This window comes from Zingiber officinale, chromosome 10B (assembly GCF_018446385.1).
Source record: "Zingiber officinale cultivar Zhangliang chromosome 10B, Zo_v1.1, whole genome shotgun sequence".
NCBI classification, from domain to species: domain Eukaryota; kingdom Viridiplantae; phylum Streptophyta; class Magnoliopsida; order Zingiberales; family Zingiberaceae; genus Zingiber; species Zingiber officinale.
Window position 1 is genome coordinate 10,252,909 of NC_056005.1, and position 27,695 is coordinate 10,280,603.

The window sequence follows — 27,695 nt, forward strand, 5'->3', positions numbered from 1 at the left end:
TAGCAGAATTAGAAAGTGGAGAATTCAGAGTGTCCACTAGCGGGGTGTTGTACTTTGGCGACAGGTTATGTGTTCCAGATCAGGAAGAACTCAAAAGGAAGATTTTAGATGAGGCTCACAAGACTCCCTATGCGATGCATCCAGGCTCCACCAAAATGTACCAGGACTTGAAGAAGCGTTTTTGGTGGCCTGGGATGAAGAGAGACATCGCTCGATATGTCAGCACCTGCCTAACCTGTCAGAGGGTTAAGGCAGAACATCAGAGACCAGGAGGAGTTTTGCAGCCTATTCAGATTCCAGAATGGAAGTGGGAAGATATTTCTATGGATTTCATAGTGGGATTACCCAGAACCACGAATGGTTTTGATACCATCTGGGTAATAATCGACAGGTTGACTAAATCGACCCACTTTTTAGCCATCAGGATATCATACTCCATGGAATAGCTAGCCCAGTTGTATCTCAAGGAGATCGTTAGATTACATGGAGTCCCACGAACCATTATTTCAGACAGAGACAGTAGATTCACATCACACTTCTGGGAGTGTGTACAGTCAGCTTTGGGCACGAAGTTGAAGTTTAGCACAGCCTTCCATCCTCAGACAGATGGACAGACGGAGCGAATAAATCAGGTACTCGAGGATATGCTCCGAGCATGTGCCCTAGATTTCAAAGGAAGTTGGCGCAAATATCTGAGTCTAACAGAATTTGCATACAACAACAGCTATCAGGCCACTATCGGTATGACACCTTATGAGGCTCTCTATGGGCGGAGGTGTAGATCTCCAATCTGCTGGTATGAGAGTGGTGAACAGAAAGAACTAGAACTTCAAACAGATCTAGTGGCAGATACCACAGTAGCTATACAGCAGATCCGCCAGAGGATAGAGACAGCTCAGAGCCGCCAGAAAAGCTATGCTGATACACGGCGCAGACCTTTAGAGTTTTCAGTTGGGGATTCAGTGTTCCTCAGAGTAGCTCCCATGAAGGGAGTAATGCGTTTTGGGAAGAATGGCAAGCTAAGTCCCAGATATGTGGGACCATACCTTATCAGCAAAAGAGTGGGCAAGGTAGCATATGAGCTAGAGCTACCCCAGGGAATGTCAGCTGTCCACAATGTATTTCATGTCTCTATGCTGAAGAAGCATATCCCAGATGCCACCCAGGTGATTGAGCCCCAGTCGGTACAGATCCGCGAAGACCTCAGCTATGACAGTCGGCCTATTCAGATAATAGACCGAGCAGTTAAGAAATTGCGGAACAAGGAAGTACCATTAGTCAAAGTTATTTGGCACAGTCACACAGCAGAAGAGGCAACTTGGGATACAGAAGCCAGTATGAGACAGAAGTACCCAGAGTTATTCTAAGTTCGAGGACGAACTTTTTATAAGGTATGGGGGATTGTAACGCCTGAAAATTCTCAGAACTATTTTAGAAATATTCTATGATTTTTCTGGAATTTTGGGATATTTTTATAGAATTTTTAGAGTAGCGGAAGTAGCAAAAACAAATAGAAAACGAAAACGGCCTAAGCGGGAATTGAACCCGAGACCTATTGGGTCCTATGACTTATGGTGAACCATGGTAACCAAGTGAACCCAGCAGGGTCGTGCTGAAAGGAAAGGGAGGCAATTAAATTTATATTAGAGTTGGGTCGAATTACCCACTTAATATAAATAGAAAATTTAAGTGGGGTTTGGGTTATTTTGTTTGGTTCGGCATCTTCTCCTCCTCTCCAACCCTCACCGCTGACGCCCCTTCTCCCTCCTCTTTCTCTCTCGGCGCACCAAGCCTAGGGCCCCAGGGACATCTTCCGGCAGCGGCTCCGACACAAGGACGCTCCCCTCCGCGAGAGGAACGTGTTGGCGCAAGAAGACTATCGAAAGGATCATCTTATCCGGAAACCTGGCGACTAGAACCGTAAGGAAACTAGCATACGAGGTAAGAAACCCCTCACCTGCAGTATAAGTAGCTTCCGTGTGAATTCCATGTGTTAGTTTAATAGTACATCGATTTCCGACACAAGGGATGTGAATTAGCGTATGCCAAGTATTCGATAAATTGTGTAGTTTAGTAAAATGCAATTTAGGCATTTTAGTAGCTTAGATAAATGCAATAGAAGCATTTTTACAATTTATGCAGTCTTGCTTCAGCTTTTACCGGACTAGATGTCCAATGGGTGGGCTCCCACAGTCGCCTCTAGGTTTAGATAACCTAGTTCTGGGTTTAGACAACCTAGTAAGAGCAAGGTCAGTATTTATTAGCTAGTGTTCAGTATTTTACTTTTCAGTGGCACTGTACAGGATTAGATATCCATTGGGCTGGGCTCCCATAGTCGGTCCCTAGGTTTAGATAACCTAGTAAACCTTACTAAATTCGGGACTTGCAACCCCGGGTCTAGTTAAGGATGCGCGCATAGCATGTACAGTTGCCGGACCCATTAGCAGTATGATTATGTATTTTGATTTATTACGTTATTAGCTTTTCAAAACTCACAAAGGTTAGTTAAGTTAGTTGAGTTTGAATTCAGCTCCAGTTTAAATCAGTTCATGTTCAGTTCAGCTTTTCCTTTATTGATGCATATGATAGTTTATGATTAGCTTTGTATGTCATGCTTTAGCGTTCATATTCAGTGATTTCAGTATACCATGTTTTAACAAGTTCAGCATCTGTTTAATAGCATGTTTTTAAAAGCATAAATGCATCGTGTGCATGTTTTAGTGAGGTAGATGGTTTCTTACTAAGCGAAAGCTTATAGATACTTCTTTTCCTTATACTGCAGATAAAGGTAAAGGAAAGATAGACTAGCGGAGGCTGGAGGTCAATGCAATGATGAAAATGTGTGTGGAAGGAACCTGGAGTAGAGATCTTGGAGAAACTAGCAAACTAATACTTTAGATTTATATCATGTTGATTTCCGCATTTTTAGTTGTTTTGATGCATGAATTATGAAAGACATGTTTAGATTGTTAGTAATCATGCTTAGAATGTCATTTAAATGTTGTTAGAATGTTTGGCACGGGGTTTAGAATTGTTGTAGGTGATTTTGGCACGAACAAGTGCTGAAATCAGACCTTTTGTCGAAATCAGAAACCCGAATCGATCATCTGATCGATTCGAGGGTCTCCAATCGATCAACTGATCGACTGGGCAATTCGGCTCGCGAACAGTAGGCGTCTGGATCGATCAGTCGGTCGATCCAGCCAGTTCCGTCGCGAACAGAAGGCCCTGGGATCGATCACTGGATCGATTGACTAGCCTGGATCGATCAGTCGATCGATCCAGATTATTTCCCGAGCACAGTAGCGTGCTGGATCGATCACTGGATCGATCCAACCTATGTCCCGCATACAGTAGTTGGCTGGATCGATCACTGGATCGATCCGACTATTCCAATCGATCCGTGGATCGATTGGGAGGTCTGGTATCAGCGAGGAAGTGTCTAAGTCCAGTTCCTTGGCCATAGGGAAGGTAAAACATGTTATGAATGGTTAGTTACCTCCCTTAGCATGTATAGAACCAAGAAATGTTAGTAGTTGAGTAAGATTTTAATTAGTACAGCTTCCGCATCTAGATTTAGTAATGGTCGGGGAATAGTTTAGCACAGCATAACTGTAGCGATCGGCCTTACAGCCTAGTAGTAGAAGGCGGGTCGTTACATGCACACTTAGACACAAGGATTAAAACCAAACAGGACCCAACCTAACTTGGTTGATCACATTAAAACAACCACGGGGTCCAACAATCTTCCATTTTTTGATGTGGATCAACCCAAATTCAAGTTAGAGTAATAATAAACAAAGTAGTAAAAAAAATTAAGTATAAAGTTTGTAATAAAAGAAATTGCAACACCAAGTATAAAATAAACCGATTTGAATTCAGAATTTGAAAAAAAATCTAACTCTCCCTACTTCCCTAAATTTGTACCTATTTCTCCCCCCTTTGATCACATCAAAAGAAATATGGAGATTTTTTTCCTTTTTTTTTTTAAAAAAAACTTGATTTAATAAAAACAAGTAAAAGAAATTTTAAACAATTTCTAACTTATGGAGTTTTCCAAAAAATTGATAAATATTGAAAGTAATTATCTTAATTAATTTCATAAGCTTATCAGTTTGTCAATTAAATATCTAATTCAATAATCGACTTTCAGGCTGTGATGAGGTACTAGCCCTTCTTAGTTATTGGATCATCAACCACTTTTAGACAAAGTCTTTTAAAAAATTTAAACATTTAATCTTTTCTGAAAGCCTTAGAAAAAGTGTTTAATCTAAGTAAGATTTTGGAACCCAATATAGGTTCCTTCTATTGGATTAACTAAGAATTTGGGGGGGTACATATTCTCTGGAAAATTTTCTAAGTTGACTTTGGTGATGTCTAATATACCAATTTAATTTACCATACATCTTAGATTTTGATTTTTGAAAGTTATTCAAGCATGCATGACCATTTTTCAATTTTTCGATTTCGATTTCGATTTTTCAATTTTTTATTTTCTAATTTTAGATTATCATACAATTGTAGAGGACATGCTTTTGCTAAATTAAATTTTAATTCAGTATTTTTCTTTTCTAATTTAACTAGATCTTTAGTAAGACTTTTAATAAATTTAAAGAACTGTTTGGGAGATATAGCACATACCTCACTTATCTCAATTTCTGATGCTTCCCCTTCATTGCTGAGTTCTTCCGATGATCCTCCCCCTTCATCTATGCTTATCTCTGAGCTGGTCTCATCTTCTTCTTGATGGATTGTTGTTAGGGCTAATCCGGCGTATGTTTCAATTTCAAATTCGGAGGATGACGACTCGCCCCACGTTGCTTTGAGGTTATGTTTGGATCGAGCTGGGTTCTTATTATTTTCTTTGCCTTTGTTCTTCAGTTTCGAGCAGTCATCTCTGATATGTCCTTCTTTGTTGCAATTGTAGCATCGGACGGTCCTTTTGTTTGGATACTGCTTTTTCATCTGTGACTTAAATTTATTAGATTTAATAAATTTATTGAACTTCCTTACCATTAGCGCCGCTTCATTTTCATCAATTGATTCTTCGAAGTCTAAATCATTGGTTCTTGCCTTCAGGGCAACGTTCTAACTTGGTCATTTTCTCTGTCTTGCGCATCGAGATTCGTGTAATTTGAAAGTAGAGAAAAGACTTTCTAAAGTATTTACCTCGAGATCCTTGGATATATAGTAGGAGTCTATTATAGTTGTCCATTCGGGTGTTCTTGGGAATGTATTTAATGCATACCTTTGTGTGTCCCAATTCGTTACCGTTTCTCCGAGGTTTGTTAGTCCGATGATCAGCTCCTTGATTCTTCCGTGTAGTTGTGCTACTGGCTCTCCTTCTTCCATCCGGAAGTTCGTTAGTTGATTTCGCAGCACGTCCCGTCTCGCAAGCTTTGTTTCGGAAGTTCCTTCGTGTAGTTCCAGGAACTTCTCCTAAAGTTCCTTTGATGAGTCGTAGCTACCGATTCGATTGACCTCCTCGGATGGAAGAATATTGAGCAGATGGAATTCTGCTTTATCGTTCGCCACAAAGTGGTTTGCTCCTTCTTCGTCCACTGATATTCTTCTTTGTCTTTTGGAACTGTAAAATCATATTTCATTGTTAAAAGAATTTTGAAATCTGGTTTGAAGAATACCTCCATTCGGCGTTTCCATTGTGCGAAGTCTCCCTCGAACTTTGGTGGATGAATGCTTGTACCGGCCATCGTCTTGATCTTGATGCTTCAGTCGGCGATTAATCCTTCTGAGGCGGTTGGGCTCTGATACCACTTGTTGGTGCAACGACGAGGCTGTTGAGAGGGTGCAACGTCTACAAAAAATAAAACATTTTGTTGGTGCGGGAAGCATCCGACGATCGAACCTTAGTTTTGATAATGGCAAAGGATTCAAAGTTAAGTTAGTGTGTGATCTAACATGTTTGAATGAGTGTTTCAGGAAAGTCCTAGCTGCGGTTAGGCAAAGGGAAAATCCTAAGGGGTGGTAACCTTAGGTCCTAGGGGGCGGTAACCCTAGGTGAGGGAAAACCCTAAGGGGCGGCAACCTTAGGTCCTAGGGGGCGGTAACCCTAGGTCCTAGGGGGTGGTAACCCTAGGCGGAAAGTCCAGTCGGTCTGGAGGACCGGACTGGCATCAGGTAATCTCTCCTGAAGGGAGTAGGTGAGGACGCGTTCCCCGTAGAGGGAACAGTAGGCGTCGGGTCGACCTAGGGTTTCCGGTTGGGAATCCGAAGTCAGACTCGGACAGTCCGAAGACTGTCAGTTCTTCTTTACTTTGTTTTATCAGATTCTAACACTGTCTTGCAGGGTATTTGCTCGGACTAACCTTGTTTTGCAGGAGAGGAACCTACTGGAAAAAGGTGGTCCGGGCGCCCGGGACCAAATTCTATCCCCTGCGCGACTTCACCACGTGGAGCAACCTAGTTGGCTGGCCACGTCACACTCCAGGCGCCCGGAAAGGTCCCAGGCGCCCGGAACCTCATATAAAAAGAGGGTTGAGGTGCAGCTTCAAGAACAACAATCTTCTAAGCATTCTCCGTGCGACAAGCTGCTAACGTCTCGACTCAGAAGTGCTGCAACGACAATTCGGAGCTTCAGCTTTATTCTTTTTATTGTCGGTACAATATTCTTTTCTGTTTAAATTGTACTTAGCGTGTAATAGATTTTACGAATCATAGTTGTTGCCCACCGGAAACGATCAAGGATCGCGGGCCTTCGAGTAGGAGTCGTCACAGGCTCCGAACGAAGTAAATCCTTCGTGTCTATTTTATTTACTTTTCCACTGCGTTATTTCTGAACAAGCTTTTACGATTTCGAAAAACGAAATAGCCACGAGCGCTATTCACCCCCCCCCCTCTAGCGCTTTCGATCCATCAATTGGTATCAGAGCGGGGTCATTTTGAATCGGTGCAACCACCTTTCAAAATATTTTTTCGTGGTATTTTTATTTTTTTCAGAGTCGATTAGAATTTAGCCTCATAGCTATATTCTAATTCTTTTTCCCTCGAATCGGTTTTCTCGGAATTGGTGCAACACCACCCGAGTTCGTGTTCCATTCTTTTTCCCTACCGCACTACTAAGCCAGGACCAAGTCCTGGGACATTTTTGGTTGTTTTTTTTTGCTATAGGTAAAACTGAAATGGCCCTTCATGAAGGCTACAGTACTACCCGCCCTCCGCTATTCACCGGAGATGACTTCGCGTACTGGAAAGGTCGGATGGAGGCATATCTCTAGACTCACTTTGAAGTCTGGATGATTGTCAAAACCGGATTTGAACGACCATCTGACAGCGCCGGCAAACCATTACCGTACGAGGACTGGGATGCATCTTCGATCAAAAAAGTGGAAGCTAATGCCAAAGCAACCTGCACCCTCCAGTATGACCTATCAAAAGAAGAACTCAACCGCGTCGGCCCCTTCAATAGTGCCAAAGAGTTGTGGGAGAAACTAATTGAACTTCACGAAGGGACATCCGACACCAAAGTAAGTAAAAGAGACCTAATTTTTAATAAATTATTTAACATCAAATTGCAGGAAGGTGAAACAGCTGCCCAACTCCATGCCCGGATTCAAGACCTGCTCAATGGGCTTCATGCAATTGGACAGAAGGTCGACAACCGGGGCATCATAAGGTATTCTCTAAACGCATTTCCAAGGAACACCTTGTGGGCATCCATGGTAGATGCCTACAAGGTCTCCAAGGACTTATCTACCATTAAATTAGATGAACTATTTGCAGAACTCGAACTTCATGAACAGACTAATGCACGCCCGACTGAGAAAGGGTTGGCTTTGGTTGCAGGAACAGGGAGATCGCGTGAGTCAAAAAACAAACGGAGAACCGAACCTGAGTCAGAAGAAGAATCAGATTCAGAAGATGACGATGAACTTACAACCGAAATAGTCAACTTAGTAAAGAAGCTCTGCAAAAAGAAGGGCTTCAACAAAAAGGATCTCAGAAAGGCCATTCAGTCTAAAGAAACCCAACCAAGCTCGAAGGTTAAATTCGAAGTGACCTGCTACGGATGCAATCAGAAGGGTCACATCAAGGCAAATTGTCCGAACCAAAAGGATCCAAAGAAACCCAAAAGAAAGAAGGCATTGAAGGCAACATGTGACGAGTCTTCTTCCGAGGAATCCGACGACGAAGAACTAGAACAGACGAATTTTCTCGCCTTGACAACCCCAGGACTACACCAACGGATCCGGAAGCGAGGACGAATCAGAAACCGAGTCCGAGAGAAGCCACGGATCCGCATCCGTTTCCGAAGGACCGAACCTCTCTGTAAGTAAAAATCGTTTATATTGCTTAATTAATTATTTAATGCATAAAGTAGCTAAGTCCAAGATTCGAATTAAAACGCTTCTAAAGGAGGTAACACTCCTTAAAGAAATGCCAAACAACGAATCCTTAACTGATCAAGTTCAGACTGGAACCTCAACTCAAGTTCAAAAACTTGAGGAAGAGAATTCCAATCTGAAAAGTCAGGTAAAGGATTTGAAAACTACCCTAGAACGATTCTCTATGGGATCCAAGAATCTTGACTTGATTCTTGGAACACAAAGGGCAATCTACAATCGAACTGGACTAGGATATAAAAAGAAATATAAATCTTACCTATCCTTAATAAAAAAACCAAATAGAAAAATGGTCTAAGCATGGGTTGCCAAGTCCAACCTGATCAATCAAGTTGGACTTGCACATTATTGGGTTCCTAAGGATCAAATACATTACCTCAATAAACCTTATCGAGGCTATGATCCAGGGGGAGCCAAAACAATAAAAATTCAAAATTAATCTAAAACTCAAATTTAAAAAAAATCGAAATTAATCTAAAACTCAAATTTAAAAATTCGAAATTAATCTAAAACTCAAATTTAAAAATTCAAAATTAAGCTAAAACTCAAAATAAATCTAAAACTCAAAATAAATCTAAAACTCAAAATCAAAATTCAAAATAAATCTAAAACTCAAAATTCAAAATTCAAAATAAATTTAAAACTCAAATAGAAGGAGGGTCCAGAATAGCTGGCAACTCCGAAATCTATTTACCCGACAGGGTAACCGAACTTAATCTACCCGAAATGGGTAAACAATAGTAGATTACCCGGATGGGTAAATAAGGATAGATTAAAAAGGGTTAAATTTTAACTTGAAACACAGTACTGGTGAAGTTTTTGGATGATAGTACGTTGGGAAAACTTGGGCATCGCATGTCTAGGAAGATATGGCTTCGACCTGGTGCATTTGGCCAAGTGGAACTAACCGAAGCTACCCTTAAATGGATCATAACTAGTTAGACCAAGGTTTAGTATTAAGCTCAATGGGTAGGACTATTTGAGAAACCTCGAAGGCATGGTTACTTTAATGAGCTCCTTGTGACTCACCATAGCCCAGAAGTTTATCCAAAGAACGTTTACTTGTTGAACCCAAAGCTAAACCCGAATCTAACATAAAGTTAAACAAAACCCTATAAATTGAACTAATTCATCTCACAAAATAATAGGATCCCCTGATTGAAAACATTAATCGGGTGAGATGACTAAGCAAATTAAAATTTAAATATTCCTCCAAATTACTTAACTAAAACATCTTCAAATCAAATTAACTTAAATAATTTCAAAATTGAATTAATTTAAAATTCTCAATTAAACATCAAATCACCAAACAAACCCCCATAAAATTAACAAAGATTCGGTAAGATGCCAAATTAGGGACTTACTTCAATCAAACTGTCTTTTGATCCATCAACTACTTTATGTGTAGGAATTGGATCAATGGATGTTGGACAGTGGATGTTCCAGACATATGACTAGAGATCGGTTGAAGTTCACTAAGTTAAAACTAAAGAACCTAGGATCAGTTGCATTCGGCAACGATGGAAAACTGAAAGTAATCGGAAAAGGTAATATCGAACTTAATTCTGATTTTATTATTCGAAAAGTACTGTTAGTTGAAAATTTTAATTTCAATTTATTGAGTATAAGTCAACTATGCGATACTGGTTATTCAGTCAATTTTACCGAAGCTGAATATATAGCACTAGGTGAATGCACATCTCAATTACTATGGATGATGCATACCCTTAAAGACTATCAACTTGAATATCAAAAAATAAAAATCTCAATCGATAACATAAGTACAATAAATCTAACAAAAAACCCAATTCATCACTCAAGGACTAAACATATAGAAGTAAAACACCACTTTGTAAGGGAGCATGTAGCTAAGGGCGACATTGTACTCAGCTATGTTGAGTCAAAATCAAACTTAGCTGACATCTTTACAAAACCCTTACCTGAACTTGAGTTCAGTACACTTAGAAGACAAATAGGAATGTGCTGGGTAGAATAGATACTTTCAATTCAGTCCTTGTTTCATTTCTATAACTTCTAGGCAAAACTGATTTTTTTAAAATCCCTACTTTACTAGACTTTCAAAAGTTGGATTTAGCCTAGGATTTCCCCCTAGAAATCATGCTCCCCCAGAACTCAGCCAGAGCATCTCACAAACACCTAGGTTTACCTTGATTGTGTTTGTAAAACATAGAACGGTGTGAGATGCATAGGGTACAGCCTGGACTCGAGAATGCTTATTTCTGTGCATCAATATGAGTCTGGGCGTTAAATACGTGATTAAAAGTAATCAAATCAAGTCTTCCAGCCTTAGTCAAATCTAACTGGATCAATTGACTTGACTTGACTAACCAAGTGAACACTGTTGCCCTCTAGGCAATCAGCAAGTAGCTAAACGGTTAGACAGTTGGTGAAGGAAATAATAAGCATGTTTATACTTAAGGGATCTGATACCTGATCAAAACAAATCTTGACTCATGCTTGGACTTTAGGGCTCTGATACCTTACTAAAACAAATGGCAAGCTATTAAAAAATAAGGTTATCGCTTCTCCTTTGCCTTAAGTATTCTTGAAATTCATTTCAAACCTTCTCAAAAACTTTCTCCAAATTTAAAACTTTCAAGTGCCCTCTACTTTGAAAATTTTTTTTATCTCGTTAGAAAGTTATTTAAGCTGAAATTTTTTTTTAAGTTAAAAATTTTCCTTGGAAATTTTCTTTAAAAACCTGAATATTTTCTTCCAGAAAATTTCTGAAGTTGAAAATTTTGTTTGAAAATCTCTGAAGTTGAAAATTTTGTTAGAAAATTTCTGAAGTTGAAAATTTTGTTAGAAAATTTCTGAAGTTGAAAATTTTGTTTGAAAATTTTGTTAGAAAATTTCTGAAGTTAAAAATTTTGTTTGAAAATTTTTGAAGTTGAAAATTGTATTTGAAAATTTATGAAGTTGAAAATTGTGTTTTGAAAATTTTCCTGTGAAAATTTTGAAAACTCCTCAAAATACACTAAGTTAAAAAGAGCTCCTTTTTGCTATATCTCGTCAAGCAAAATCAATTCTAAGGTGTTGCCTTTCACTTGCTCCTTACCTAAGTTAAAATGTTTTTCTGCTAAATTCTGTCTTGAAAAGTTAAGTTTTCAAAACTAACTCATTTTTGATATATGGCAAAGAAGGAGAGTAGAGAAATTCAAAGAAAATATTTTAAAGGGAGCTTGTATTAAGGGGGAGCTATGGCTATTAGTAAAAAATTCATAGAGAATAACTTATATTAAGGGGGAGCTATGTTTATGCTTATCTTGGTTCTCGTGCTTATACATAACTGCATAATTTTTACTTAACATTGAATTTTGGTTGCCATTATCAAAAAGGAGGAGATTGTTGGTGCGGGAAGCATCCGACGATCGAACCTTAGTTTTGATAATGACAAATGATTCAAAGTTAAGTTAGTGTGTGATCTAACATGTTTGAATGAGTGTTTCAGGAAAGTCCTAGCTGCGGTTAGGCAAAGGGAAAATCCTAAGGGGTGGTAACCTTAGGTCCTAGGGGGCGGTAACCCTAGGTGAGGGAAAACCCTAAGAGGCGGCAACCTTAGGTCCTAGGGGGCGGTAACCCTAGGTCCTAGAGGGTGGTAACCCTAGGCGGAAAGTCCAGTCGGTCTGGAGGACCGGACTGGCATCAGGTAATCTCTCCTGAGGGGAGTAGGTGAGGACGCGTTCCCCGTAGAGGGAACAGTAGGCGTCGGGTCGACCTAGGGTTTCCGGTTGGGAATCCGAAGTCAGACTCGGACAGTCCGAAGACTGTCAGCTCTTCTTTACTTTGTTTTATCAGATTCTAACACTGTCTTGCAGGGTATTTGCTCGGACTAACCTTGTTTTGCAGGAGAGGAACCTGCTGGAAAAAGGTGGTCCGGGCGCCCGGAATGGATCCGGGCGCCCGGAGGTCCGGGCGCCCGGGACCAAATTCTATCCCCTGCGCGACATCACCACGTGGAGCAACCTAGTTGGCTGGCCACGTCACACTCCAGGCGCCCGGAACCTCATATAAAAAGAGGGTTGAGGTGCAGCTTCAAGAACAACAATCTTCTAAGCATTCTCCGTGCGACAAGCTGCTAACGTCTCGACTCAGAAGTGCTGCAACGACAATTCAGAGCTTCAGCTTTATTATTTTTATTGTCGGTACAATATTCTTTTCTGTTTAAATTGTACTTAGCGTGTAATAGATTTTACGAATCATAATTGTTGCCCACCGGAAGCGATCAAGGATCGCGGGCCTTCGAGTAGGAGTCGTCACAGGCTCCGAACGAAGTAAATCCTTCGTGTCTATTTTATTTACTTTTCCGCTGCGTTATTTCTGAACAAGCTTTTACGATTTCAAAAAATGAAATAGCCACGAGCGCTATTCACCCCCCTCTAGTGCTTTCGATCCATCACATTTCCCTTCTTTCCAACCAAGATTAGTAGCAATATTACAATTAAAATAAACTGAAATGAACAACTAATTGAAAAGAAAAGAGGCAAACGGATTTGACTTGGTTACAACCTAGGTGGTTGTTAATCCAAGGTGATTGCAAAGCTCTACTAGAAATATCTCCTTCTCTGTAAGCGGAAAAGCCTCTTACACTTTTGAAAAGCTCAGAAAATCTCTAGAAAATGATTATAGTAGTTGTTCTAAAGTTGTTATGTCTTTTCTAGGTCTAGGGGTCCTTTTATAGCCCTTGGAAAATCTTATCTACTGCTTGAGGGCGCCTCCATCAATGCAACGGATAAAGTTTTATCCGTTGCCAAACGGTCTACAAAAACTGAGTCGAGAGCGCCCTCAAGGCTTTATAGAGGACACCTTCTATACATGGAGGGTGCCCTCAATCTGTAGCATATAAATAGCTCCAGCCTTCCTCTGGATCTCTCGCTGCTCCGTTCGCTTGGGTGATTGTGGCCAACCGAAATAGGGCTCACATGAACCCAATTTTCGGTCTTCTCCTCAAACAGGCTTCCACTCCGGCTTCTTTTCCCTCAAATGTCGTGCACGTTCTTCTCATCCACCGATGTACTCTTCCGTAGCATTTCGTCCCTCAGACGCACCGAGCCCATCGGCTCTCTCTCGTCTCGTCTTTCTCGCTAGCCATGTCTTCTGCTCGACTTCCTGTGCTCCTAAGCTCCTACACACTTAGACACAAGGATCACAATCAAACAAGATCCAACCTAACTTGGTTGATCACATATAAACTACCACGGGGTCCAACAAATTTATATTAAGCGGAAAAAATTGTACTTAATTTGATAGAAAATATACTCGATTCTAGTTTAAAGTTATGAATTTAAGAGGAATTATACTCATTTTTGGACTTTTTGTACCTAAAAAAATATGAGGAGCAATTAGATAATGTGTTTGCATGAGAGAGTTGAATCAAATAAAACTTTACATGTAAAGAGTGGAAATAAAATTTTTTGACATGGAGACTACATGTAAAGTTAAAATTAAAGTTATTGTTAGGATTTTTCTCTAATTTACTCTATTTTTATTATCAATTTAATTATCAAATAAGAATAATAATGTGATTAGAAGTTTGGATGAAGATAAATAAAAAGAGCAAAATTAAAATAATGGTCAAAAGTTTTTTTTTAATATAAATATTCTGACACTCAAGTTATGGGAGGAAGAAGATGAGTACTAGATTTTGATATGTGTATGTATCTTAAATAGAAAAAAGATTATTTTTATAAGTAGACTTTTAATTTTCTTTTTATGTTATCATTATTTAATTCTTTAAATAATACATAATTTATTCATGTGATTTTCTTTCGAAATAATTTGAGATTTACACTATAATTATTTTTTTTCTAAAATAATATGAGATTTACATGATGATTTATTATTTTTCTGAAATGACCTACATCCTATGTCACTAAGAGATTAGGAAGTGAAAGAGGTAGTGACCTGAGAGTTGGGAGGCCTAAGAAACCAATAGGCTTCTCACGTCTGATCCTCGATCCACCAGGTCTTCCTGCCCCTCGGTCCACCCGACCTACTAGGACTTCCTGCCTGGTGTCTGGTCCTCTTGATCCGAACATAGGAGCCCCCACTTTCTTTGTTTGAGGTCAATATTGTACCCACATGGTACTTTCTTTGCTTGAGGTCAATATTGTACCCACATGGTTCAATCAAACCATAGCTCTTGTGCACGGTTAAACCTTATGGCAGTCAGGGCTCTGATACCAATTGTAGGATCCAAAAGAATTTAGATATCTCCACAATAGCATGATATTGTCCACTTTGGGCCTAAGCCCTCATAGTTTTGCTCTTGGGTTCTACCCAAAAGGCCTCATGCCAATGGAGATATCTTTTCTCTTATAAACCTATGATCTTTTCCATGTGTTTTCAATATGGGACTATGTTTGCAACCTTGCAACCCCAACAAGGAGGCTTAAGAGTCGGGAGTCAGAGGGCTAAAGAGCCGAAAGGTCTAAAAAATCAAGAGACTAAGAAACCAAAAGACATGAGAGTTCGGAGCTAAGAGATTAAGGAGCAAAGGGGTCGAAACTTTCTTTTTCTAGAACCACCTCAATTGATCTTACTCTATGTGTCACTTAATATCATCCTCGATCAAATAGTCAAGGGATATTTTTTAATTAACTAGTGTAATCGTGCACACGCGTTGCGTGTGTAATATAATAATATATAAATTATTTAGGTATTTAAAAATACGAATGATTTGGATTTTCTAGTGTCATCCTCAGAATCAAGAATTAATTATTTGGGTAAGATTCGTCAGACCCATGCAATAATAATATATAAATTATTTAGGTTTTTAAAAATACGAATGATTTGGATTTTCTAGTGTCATCCTCAGAATCAAGAATTAATTATTTGGGTAAGATTCGTCAGACTCATGCAATAGTGCAATAATGCAAGGGTGACGCTAGAGAATCCCAACAATAAACTACTACAACGGGCTTCCCTATACAAAAAATTATTTTAATTTAATATTATACTTATCTTAGTAAAAGAAACTAAGAAAAGTATATTTTTTAACATCGTCAGCCTAAAATATTTATAGAAGCTTCTTTGATCAGAGTGTTGTCAATTATAAGATGTGGGACTAAAGAGAACGAAATTTTTTTATATAAAACAATCAAAGAAAATTAATGATGAGAAAAATTCATAATAATACGTCGTAGCTGAGTCTCGAACTCTAGATCACTGATTGTTTCGCTTGTAGAAAAAAGGGCAGTAACGTAAATTCATTTTAGGCTTCACCAAAGTTAGTTAGTAAAGGGGGGAGATTTTTAATAAAATAGTAAGATAAATAAAATGACATCCAAAATTCAAATCCATATTGATTAATAATAACATATTATAATAATTAACATCATAATTAATATAGTATTATAATAATTATAATTCATAATTATTATAATAAGTATATAAATGTTCAATAATGTATTATTAACTGTATAATAGTTAAGCTACTATGATATGAATGATTAAATAATTATTTCGAATGAGATTTTTAGTATCTTAAGTTTTAAAATATTATTTAGTTAGATTAAAAAGTTCCAACTTAGTCCGTTAAAACTTAGTTGGTGCATGGTCGATGATTAATCTCAAGTTCAAACCCTTTCGTGGAAATAATTTATTTGTGTCTATTAATTAAACTAATTCCTTAAAATATTTTTAATGAAAACAATATTTTTGAAAATTTGCCAATGACAATTTTCTAGTCAAATCTATTAATTGTTAGGCGGCTACAACGGATGACTCACCTTCTAGCCAAAATAAATTTCTCGCCTAACAACGGATGACTCACCTTCTGGCCAAAACAAATTTCTCGCCTTGCAATAAATTATTGTCGCATAATAAATGCAATAATTTCTGCCTAACAAAACTTCAAAATGTAAGGGAGAAAGTAAAATATTTTTTTTTAAAATTAATTATTTAATGTTGGTACAATCGTTTTCAGAGATTGATCAGTTTAATTGAACCTGAGTTTCAATATTTGTCAGCATGTGATAGAGAATTTAAGTAACTCAAGAGATAACCTGATATTTATTTAGGAAAGCCTTTATTGAAGGTTAGATAACTAAAAGTTTTAACTCAAGATTAGATGAGAGTAAAATGTTAGTTGGGAATTAGGTAGTGAAAATCTTAGCGTGGCTATATAATGACAACTTAGTTATGAACTAGGCAGTAAAGATCTAGTTGAAAACTAAATAATGGAAGTTTTAGTGGAGCTAGATAAAGAAAAGTCCAAGTGAATCAAGGAGCATCATACATTGGCAAAGGAAATTTCTAACGATGGTTAGACAAAGGAAAACCCTAACTAAGGTTAGTCAAAGTACAAGTTCACCGAGTGATTAGTTCTAGATGGGGTTAGACAAAGAAAAATTCAAATGAATCAAGGAGGATCGTACATTGATAAAGAAAAACCCTAAATGCAGTTAGGCAAAGAGAAGTCCTAACTGATGTTAGATAGGGTGAAAGTCTACCAAGTGACTCTGGAGGTTAGGTAAGTGGAAAATCCAAGTGGATTAAGAAGGACCGCATTTGGTGATTGGAAGTCCTAACGGAGCTAAGCAATGAGGAAGTTCTGGCAGATCAAGGTTGACTGAATGCTAAGTAACGAGAAGTCTCAACAACTCACGGTTGACTTTGGGGTTGGGCAAAGGAGCCTTCAACTCGAGTTCAGACTTTAGGGCTGGACAATCGATTACCTCAATCAATTAGCCCAAAGTCAATCGAGTGTCTAATCGATTGAGAGTGTTTTGCAAAAACACAGTGAGGGACAGAACCGATTGTGTCAATCGATTGAATAAGGGTTCTCGCGAACAAAAGATTAGGCAATTGATTGCCCTGAGATTCACGAGAAAACATAGACTTAGTGAATCGATTGGGGCAATTGATTTAATCTTTCCCAATTGTTTGGACTAATCGATTGGGGACTTTGTCGCGAGAGAATAGAGAGCTTGGGAATCAATTGTGCAATTGATTAAGTTGTTTTCTCTTGCGAACAGAAAGCTTTTGGATGGATTAGACAATTCATTAGAAGCTACCAAATTAATTGGTATGACTTACCAATTGATTAGGATTTGAAAAAGAGTCGTTCTACATGTTGTTTGACGGTTGATTGACATGACAATCAATTAGGGGAAAACCTAATTGATTAGGAGACGAAAAGTAGTTCGAAGAGTGTCCATATAAAGCATTCATCTAGGGTTTTCGTCATCGGTTCTTGGAACGTTGAGGGAGAAGTGCTGCTACATTTTCAACATATCAAGAGACATTTCCGCGCAACAAGATAGGAAGTTAAGCAAGATCTCATTGCAAAGTGTTTACTTTCATTTGCGCTTATATTCTTGTTATATTCCTCGTGTTCGAGATTGTACGAGACTTCTTCGCCTTCTGAAAGTTTTCGAGAATGAATGTGTTCATAGTGGAGTTATGTGCACAATGTCAATCCTTGGATAGTCATCTCAAGGAGATGAAAACCAAGTAAATCTAAGGTATTAGCATTGTAAAGTATTCACTTCGAGTTTCCACTATAAATCATCATCGAAAAAGTGAACGAAATTATTCACCCCTAGCTCTCTACTTGTCCTAAGAGTTAACTTAATTTGATTTGTTTTCTCTATGATTGAGGAATAAAATCATCATTTTTTAAGATGCACTAGTTATCCAGTTAACCGACTAATCTTGGGATGATCAATCCAATTCCATAAAAATTATTCCCTAATTATCCGGATAAATTAAAAAGTATTCATAATGGTCTATCCCGACGAATAATATTCTTAGATCTATTTCTTATTAAAAGAAAAATCTATTACAACCACTATACTTTCGATCTTAAATACTTTAATTATTCGCTGATGGATTTAACTATTACATCCCAAGACAATAAAAAAATCACTATTACTTAAAATTATGTTTGAATTCTATTTTCTGCAAAATAAAAATGGTTGAGAAATAAAATTTAAACCTAGAGAAGTGGGTTTTACTTTTGGAAAAGTTGACCCTTTTCAAGGCCTTTTGATGAACAAGAAAAAAAAAAAAAAAAGAGAACTTTTAGACAATAATTTCATGAAAATATCCTTTGTCAAAATGAGACTAACGACCCATTCATCACTGGTCACCATCTTGTACTTCTCCACTCGCAATCCTCCACCACCAAAAGAAAAAAAAAAAAGAAAGACAAAATTAAACCTTTTGAACTTCGTGTTTATGAGTTCTTGCTGGACTTTTCTGCTTGGAATTACATTGCAATCTTTTTATTTCACTTCGTAGAACTCAGTAAACAATATTTCGATCCACTGACTTAACTTTAGAAAATCTTTAAAATGCATTTTACAAACTAAATTTTTATAGAATCTATTAAAATTAATAGATTCAAAAATAAATAAATATCTAAATTATTAAAAAAGACAATAAAATGAACATGCCTGCCTCGTGAGAAAGAAAGGCTACTGCAATTATTAGATTGGAGACCCTGGAGACAGGGCAGGACCCATTTCCTCAAGATTATTCTCTTCGATAATATATTTTCGTCGTTTTTTCTCATTGGAAAAGATGAAGACAAATGGAAAGTACTCCAAAAGTATACGTCGAAAATTGATCCCCGCTCTTGAATCCGGAATTCGCCCGGATAGAACGGTGGCTTTCGTTTTCACAGCAATTGAAAACTTTTGGCAGAGGGAGAGAGAGCAAATCCAAGTTTTACCTTTGAGGAATTACTTTTCTTTTGGCCTCTCTAAGCTGGTGAGAGAGGCGGTGGTGTTTCTGGAGCTTTTCGCCCTGTGCCCTGGTTTCGCTCCTTGGATTCTGGCGGTGCGGAGTTAATTTCTAGATTAAAGGTGAGTTTTTTATTGGGGGCTTTGACGCTTTGTCCTGCTTTATGTGGTGCTTGTTAACTGCTTCATTCGTTTTTTATACTCGAACAACCCTTCCTCTCTGGTACCGTGCATTCTCGCTTAGATCTTCGTGCAACCCTGATCTGGATTTGGGGGGAAAGTTTGGTTTTTGCAAGTCTGTGAGCTTCCTGAGGTCTCAAAAAACTGGATTTTTGCTATCTAGGGTTTGCTAATCTGAACATACCGCTGCTAGTTCTTGGGTTATGAAACTAGTTCTTCGTTTATTCTGTCCAAGTTTTAATTTTTAAATTTTTTTTGCCTGTTTCTAGCTCTTTCTTCTCAAATTAGTTTAATTATTTTTTTTTTCTCGAGAAAGATTATTGTAGCAGAACATCTGTGCTTATTTAGATCAACTGCTTGTTTTCTAGTTTGTAATCCAGAGCTGCATAAGCCATGGAGTCCTTCCAAGCAGTTCCCCCAACCATCAGTTCCACTGCTGCTGCTGCTGCCAACGGAGGTGGAGAGAAGTCGACAGCAGTTCCTGTCCTTGAGACCTCCAACAGTTTCAGCGATGAATTTAACCCTCAGGACTTCATCGGCTTTCTCGAAGTCTTTGTCCACCAAGCTCGTGACATCCACAACATCTGCATCTACCACAAGCAAGATGTCTTCGCTAAGCTTTGCCTCACCAGCAACCCCGACGTCACTGTCGCGACGCAGACGATCAACGGCGGAGGACGGAACCCGGTCTTCAACCAGAATCTCCGGCTCAACGTGAAGAACGTCGACTGTTCGATGAAATGCGAAATATGGATGCTAAGCAAGGCCAAGAATTATCTCGAAGACCAGTTGCTTGGGTTTGCTCTGGTGCCCCTTTCAGATGTCCTAATAACCAACGGCAAGCTGGTACAGGAGTTCTCCTTATCTTCGACTGATCTTTTCCACTCCCCGGCTGGGTTTGTTCAGCTGTCAATTTCTTATGTTGGCACTTCTCCTGAAGTAGTGGCAATTCCAGCGTCTCCGAAATCATTGATTGTCGACACTACCTTGCCTGATGCTGAACCTGATGACTCAATTCCCTGCGATTATGAGAAAATTGAGTTTCCTGACTTGAAAGTCCACAATGAGAATCAGCTAATGGTGTCTGAATATTATGGGATTCCATGCTCCGACATGGAAACTCAGTGTTCGGATAGCTTTGTAACTGGAGAGAACGACGACTGCCCTGATGAGGAAGCAGGGGTGCTGATAGTGGAGAGCTTTTCCACTGTTAACTGTCATGATTTCGTTGGAAATCTAAAACACGATACTCCAGTGAGCAGTTTCTCGACCACTGAATCAACTGCGGTAGCCCCTGCTGCATCTCAATCTACCTCTGATCCGTTGTCGTCCACAGCTTCGCCTAGCCCGAAAGTTAAGAGTTCCGAATCTATGGAAGGTGAGGCTGATTCATCTAGAGCACCATCAAATGATGCACTCTTCAAGCCTATTATCAAGATAGATGTGCCAGTGCAACCAGTCGTCCAGCAGGACTTCGTCGATATCTACATGAAAAGTATGCAGCAGTTCACGGAGTCATTGGCGAAGCTGAAACTTCCTATGGATATTGATAATAGTAGCACAGCTTCTGAAGATGGTAACTCAATCCATACTGCTGAAAATGGTAACTCAGCATCTGAGAAGACGCTGTCGACTCCGAAGAGCAATGGTTCCAGAGTTTTTTATGGAAGCAGGGCATTCTTCTGATCTCATGGAGTGAAGTTCTATGGTAAACTCAAGAGCTCCTACTTTAACTGATCAGTTTAGTTCTAAGCAGTGACTAAGAAACACTCTCTGTTCACCAGGATAATCAGAAAATAATATATGGGTTTGCTTAGATGAAAAATGTTCCAATGTACTGATGTTGTACCCCTTGTGTGATATGTTCTTTGTCTGTTGCTTTTGTGTTTTCTTTTTCTTCCCAAATCGTCTGCTGATTTTTAGTACAGTATGGTTCTAAATTATGCCCCTTTGATCTAGATTAGAGAGTAGAGTTGTGCAATTTGATGTGATAATCATGGATCTGTGTGTTTGATGAGTGCAAACTTCATGTTTAGTTCTGAAACATGCAGTTGGATAATCAGGTGATTTTGTTTGTTTAGATTAATGAATCATGCGATATGTTCTAACCTCTTATTATCATGAATTCTTACTCTGTTTTACAAAGGTAGTTTTTATGCGCCTTTGCTACTGTCAATAATTCTTTCAGGAGCTTTTTTCCCTGGAAGCTTTACACCATATTTCAAGATAGCTAATGAATATAATGGGGAATCTCGTCAAGTGAAATTCATTTAAAGATTTGACACATGTTCTTGAACCACTGCAGCCACTGGCCTGGCTCCCAAGGGATTCCTTCTCATAAATACACTGCCTTCCACAGAAAAACTACCCTCAATATTTTTCTTTGTACTAAACGGATAATCTCAATTAGACTATAAATGCAGACATAAATGCAAGTTAAGTATTTAAGAATCTATGGAAGAGTGCAGCTATTGGTGAACAGAAGTAGAAGATGTAAACCAGCTTGCTTCGTAATAGTACTTGAATCCGGGAACACTTTAGTTGTTCAGGAAGATAGTTGACATGAGGAAACAAACACTTTGGATAGGAAGTAGCTAGTAGACAGCATTTGACTGTACATGAAAAGAACTTCAAGCTGAAAAAGTAGTAGATGAAGACCAATTGCAACTACAATTATAAAATAGTACCTGAAGCCTAGAGATATCACTGTTTGCTAATCTGAGACAAATATGTTACCAAGATCTTGACTGTATGTTTAAGCTATAGTAACTCTTTGTTTTCTGAAGAAGAGTTCAATAAGCAAATGCCATGATGGCAGTCATGGCATTGAAGTAAATCATAATACCAGGTCGAAAAGCAAAGTCAGAAAGGTTTTGCAAAGCAGTGTTCTCTACTAGGGTTTGTGTAAACTATACCAAATCCATGACCAAAAGGTAGTGAACCTCATTGTAGGCATTCTCATGATCCTTATGTTCATATATTTTAGTAACTCATGTTGTTTTCTGGGCCTAATACAACCTTTCAAGAGACCTTCTTTCCAACATAAACTAAATGGAGTTGTTGGGGTTTTGGATCTACTAGCTCTCGAATGGTTCAGATATGTATTTTTCTTTATTTCTTCTATCCATATCACGTGTCTGGCCGTATTTGGTTGATCTATTAGCAACGGTTTATATTAGTAAATATAAAACAAGGAGGATATTGCTTGAATTTTACACAGCTACAAGCAACCAAACAAGACCCTCGAAAGAAGTGAAAATCTCACCTATAATGTTTTTCAAGCAATGAAAAAAATTCTTCTCTGAAGAAAAATCTTTCCTTATAGTTTTGATTGACTTGGGATTTTCTTCCACACTGTTTATCCAGCTGGGACGTTTACTAGGTTCTGGTTTTGATTCCTCTCCGACTTGAGTTAATCCTCAAGTGGAAGCTCACAACCACCCTTGCAGTGCAAGGGTGGTGGGTGCTACCTTTGCATGGCCTTAGTTTGCTTCAAGACATTAACAATTTCATGCATGCATTTCTTGTTTGTTGTATAGAATGGTGATTGGATATCAATTAATGGCCTTCTCTAAATTTGTGGTAGTAAAAGGAAAAGGCTAAAATTCTATCGAGCAACACAGCTTCTAATTTTGAAGTATATTGCTTGTCAGTGGATGGGTCTCCTTCTGTTTGTATACCGAAAGAGGAGTTCCCAGGTACTTGCGTCACAAAGGCCAAAGCCAGCCCAAAAGTATTGGCACCTCAAGGAAATGAAAGGAACCATGATCAGTGTTCGTCACCTACAGTGGTCATTAAGACACTGGTCAGTTTAGGAGGCCTCATGATGGTGGCTAGAATGATTAAAAGCCAGTTATAATGGCTTTTTAGTTGTAGATAGCAGCAGCTGCTCCCTACTAGCCATCCTTATGACTTTGGAGACTTGTGGTTCGACAGCAGGCCATGGTTGGAGTCCTTGAAATTAAGTCCAAATTGAGTTCTTGAAAGAAAAAACAACCATAAGGCAGAGAAGGCATTTAATGGGTCAAACTCAAAGGCAAAAAAATAAAAATAAAAACTCCTGCAGACTTGTATTTTGTATTCAAATGAGAAGGCCTCATGTCATTTGAGAATGCCACAATACTCTCACAAATTCCAAATTCGAAGTCTGGTCGGATAAATGTTTTTCTTCTCATTTCTAGCTCTGTTCATGGCTTTTTTCCTTTTTGTCTAAAAAGATATTGAAACAGAGCAAATGGAAAAGAATATTGCATGGTTCTTTCCAATCTTCCTTCACACCAAAAACAATTTTTTTTCACACTAAAAACATTTTTTTTTCACACCACTTGCACTAAGGACATGGAAGACACCTTCAGACACTGTTTATTCGAAGGTCATGGAAGATACCTTCGGATACTGTTCACCCGAAGGTTATTTTCTTCCTTTTCTCTTGCAAAACAACATTAGTCTACTAACCCTGCAAGACATGTGTTAGGATAAATAAACAAATAATAAAAAGAGTAATTAGTTTTTTTCCTCCCAGGACCAGGAACTAGTCAAGGTCTCAGTCTAGGGATCCCAAATGGACATAAACTGGACCAACGCCTACTGTCCCTAAACTGGGGTGCGTCCTCACAGTCACTCTCCTCTAGTGATTTACCTTTACTTACCTTTTGCCAAACATCCGGTCAGTCTGTCGACCAGTCTGGACTTCGTGCCAGCTATCCGGTCGACCCGTTGATATAGCCGGACTTCCCTGCAACACTGACTTAGCATAAAAGATAAAATGGTAAAGTAAAACAGTGTTAACAGAATTCAAGATTCGCTGGTCCGGTCGACCGCGCATGGTCGATTGGAAACCCGTCGGTCACCTATAACCTAGGGTTACCTCCCTTAGGGTTGCCCAGCTTCACTCACTGGGACTTCCATTGTCTGACTTCACTCACCAGGACTTCAACCACCTAGCTTCACTCACCAGGACTTCCATCACCTAGCTTCACTCACTAAGACTTGACTTCACTCACCAGGACTTCCACTACCTGACTTCACTCACTAGGGACTAGCTTCACTCATCAAGACTTCCACCACCTAGCTTCACTCACTAGGGTCTGACTTTACTCACCAGGACTTCCACCACCTAGCTTCACTCACTAGGGCCTGACTTCACTCACCAGGACTTCCACCACCTAGCTTCACTCACTAGGGTATGATTTCACTCATCAGGACTTCCACCACCTAGCTTCACTCACTAGGACCTGACTTCACTCACTAGGACTTCCACCTTGCCTAACCTCTAGTTAGGACTAGTCACTCAGGAGATTTCTCACCTGCCTTGGGTTAGGACTTACCTTTACTAGTCATCTAGTCCTAACTATACTTCTCTCTTCCGAACATCAAGTTCTGTTTGGATCTGTAACGACCACCCTTCTTACTATACTACTCTCTAAGGATGACCGTTACTTAACTACTGACTCTACTTAACCGATATGATCGAAACCACGAGGAGTTTCTACCGAAAAATTTCGATAGCATCTCCCCTGTACCGATGACCATAAACTGAGGTACATATATAGTATACATCAGCCACAGGCGGCTGGAACATATATTAACACACGCAATTAAATAAGTGTCAAACTCATCTCAGCATACAATCTAAAACAGAATACTCTCCAATGACAAGAGATGTAAGATACAATTTTAAATATTTATTAATCACTAAAATGCGGAAACTTAAAAATGCCCAAGTCTCTCCCATAGTCCTGGCATCACACACCATCCGCCCCACCTTGTCGCCTTCCTTTGCTAAAACTTTTCCTTTCCTGTATCTGCAGTAAGAGGAAATGCAATCTATAAGTAAAATGCTTAGTAAGCACTATCTAACTCACAAAAATCTCGATATGCATGTACATATATCTATAACATGATCCAACTGAATACTTACTGAAGACTACTCATGCTCATCTAATAGTAAAGGAATCAAACAGGCTGAAATGCTAAACATGTAAAGTTACCCATGCTCTTTTAATAGCAAAGAACAGTAAGCTAATCTAAATAACATGCTAGCATAAAAGAAAACTCAACTTGCTGATTTAACAGGCTGAAATGCTAAACATGTAAAGCTACTCATGCTCTTCTAATAGCAAAGAACAGTAAGCTAATCTAAATAACATGCTAGCATAAAAGAAAACTAAATTTGCTGATTTAAAACAAAATGAAACTTATTTCATTTGCTCTAAACTTATTCTTTTATTCCACTTGTTTAAAACTTATACTTTAATACTTTTATACTTATGTGAAACTTATTTTACTTGTTCAAAAGCTTATACTTATAATACTTCAAAATAATAATCAAATTCTCTTGGGTCCGACAACTGTACTTGCTATGCGCGCATCCCTAACTAGACCCGAGGTAGCTAGTCCCGAATCTGTTGGAACCCCAAGGTTGTTTTGGTGTGATCAACAAGTTAAGTTAGGTCCTGTGTGTTTTAACCTTGTGTCTAAGTGTGCAGGAGCTTAGGAACACAGGTAGTCGAGCGGAAGATGCAGCTAGCGAGAAGGACGGCAGTCCGAGGGACGAGGTGCTGCGGAACAGTACACCGGCAGACAAGAAGGAAGCGTGCGATGGTTCCGAGGGACGAAAGCTGGAGCGGAAGATTGCTCGGGAAGCAAGAGACGCAGCTAGCGAGAAGGACGGCACGCGGTGCGTCCGAGGGACGAAGACTACGGATGAGTATGCCGGCGGACGAGAAGGAAACACGCAACGATTCCGAGGGACGAGAAGCCGGAGGGAAGCTCGCTCGAGAAGACTGGAAGTTGGGTTCGGGTGAGCCCTTTTCCGGATGGCAAAGATCACCTAAGCGAACGGATCCGGAGGAGAAGAACCGGACCGAGGAGGGACTGAACCAGAGAAGAGGTCCCGGACGAAAAAGTCAATACTGTTGACTTTGGGCTCCGGGGCGGCCGGAACATCCGGGGCGCCTTGAGCCCTCCGGGGCGCTTGGAACCCTTCCGGGCGCCCGGACCTTGAATATTGACCAGATCGGGCTTTGACTCGATCTGAACGTTGGAGGATAAAATTTATCCCCCCCAGGGAGCCCGGAACCCTTCCAGGCGCCCCGACCAAGGCTATAAATATAGCTTTGGTCCAGAAGCTTTCAATTCATTCAGAACTCACGCATTTCTTTCAAACACTTGTACACTTTCTGTAGTTAGCTTCTGCTGTGCGCTTCAACTTTGTAAGAGGCTTCTCCGCCGAAGGAGAAATTCTAGTGTGATCATCTTTCTTGGATTAACAACCTCCCCAGTTGTAACCAAGTCAAAACCTGGTGTCTCGTTTTCTTTTCTGATCTTAGTTTATTGCTTTGATTATTTTACAAGTGCTAGTTTAAGAGTTCGAGAAGGGTGTTTGCGTTTTGATTTTTTTTAGGGCTATTCAACCCCCCTTCTAGCCGACCCAACGATCCTACAAGTGGTATCAGAGCCAAGACGCTTCAGGAGGATTAACCGCCAATCGAAGCAAAGATAATGGCCGGACCAAGCATCCACCCGCCAAAATATGGAGGGGATTTCGCTACGTGGAAGAATCTGATGCAGGTATTTTTTACCACAGACTTTGAATTAACTCTAACAATGGAATCCGGTTTTGTAGCTCCAGAAAGTAAGGAAAAATGTCAATGGACAAAAAAGGAGCAGGTTGAATTCATGGCGAACGGCAAAGTAGAATACCATCTGCTAAGTGTTCTTCCACCTCAAGAAGTCAACAGAATCGGACACTACCACTCGGCAAAGGAACTTTGGGAAAAGTTCCTCGAGCTGCACGAAGGGACGTCCGAAGCCAAGCTCGCCAGAAGAGATCTACTTCGGAATCAGCTCACCAGCCTGCAACTTGGGGAAGACGAGACAGTTGCGCACCTGCACTCGAGAATCAAAGAGATCATCACCGGACTGTCGAATCTCGGAGAAACGGTAAGTAACCAAGATTCGCTAAGGTACGCGCTAAATTTATTTCCTAGAAATTCAAAATGGGCATCACTAGTAGATGCCTTTTATATTTCTAAAGATTTAGAAAAGATCTCGTTAGAAGAATTTTTTTTCTACTTTTGAAGTGCATGAGTCAAGATGTGCAGGAATGAAGGAGCCCAAGAACAACGTCGCCCTCAAAGCTTCGAGAGACGAACCAGAGTCGGAGTCTTCTCTCGATGATGAGGAAATGGTAATGATGGTAAGAAGATTCAAGAAGCTTTGTAATTCCAGATCTACTAACCATCCGCAGGGGAAGAAGAAAAGGATGATCCGCTGCTACCACTGCGACGAAGAAGGGCACGTCAAGGACAATTGCCCCAAGCTGAAGAACAAGAACAAGGAAAAGGGTAAGAAGCCTATCCAAAAGCGAAAAGCCCTAAAGGCGACGTGGGACGATACGTCGTCGGAGTAGGAAGTCGAGGCATTCTCCGGACTTGCTCTAATG

General features: G+C 39.5%; 1 protein-coding gene across 4 annotated transcripts; it reads left to right on the forward strand.

The window, feature by feature from the left end:
* Positions 1 to 18,937: 18,937 nt before the first annotated feature.
* On the forward strand, positions 18,938 to 21,207 carry LOC122028793. 4 transcript variants are annotated; one of them, XM_042587690.1, is made up of 2 exons: positions 18,938 to 19,192; positions 19,618 to 21,207. In XM_042587690.1, the coding sequence occupies exon 2, from the start codon at positions 19,643 to 19,645 to the stop codon at positions 20,933 to 20,935; it is 1,293 nt and encodes a 430-aa protein (XP_042443624.1). In that variant the 5' UTR covers positions 18,938 to 19,192; positions 19,618 to 19,642; the 3' UTR covers positions 20,936 to 21,207. The 4 variants fall into 4 exon arrangements, with proteins under 4 accessions (XP_042443624.1, XP_042443623.1, XP_042443626.1 ...); XM_042587689.1 differs by lacking the exon at positions 18,938 to 19,192 and adding an exon at positions 19,221 to 19,382; XM_042587692.1 differs by lacking the exon at positions 18,938 to 19,192 and adding an exon at positions 19,231 to 19,364.
* Positions 21,208 to 27,695: the final 6,488 nt, after the last annotated feature.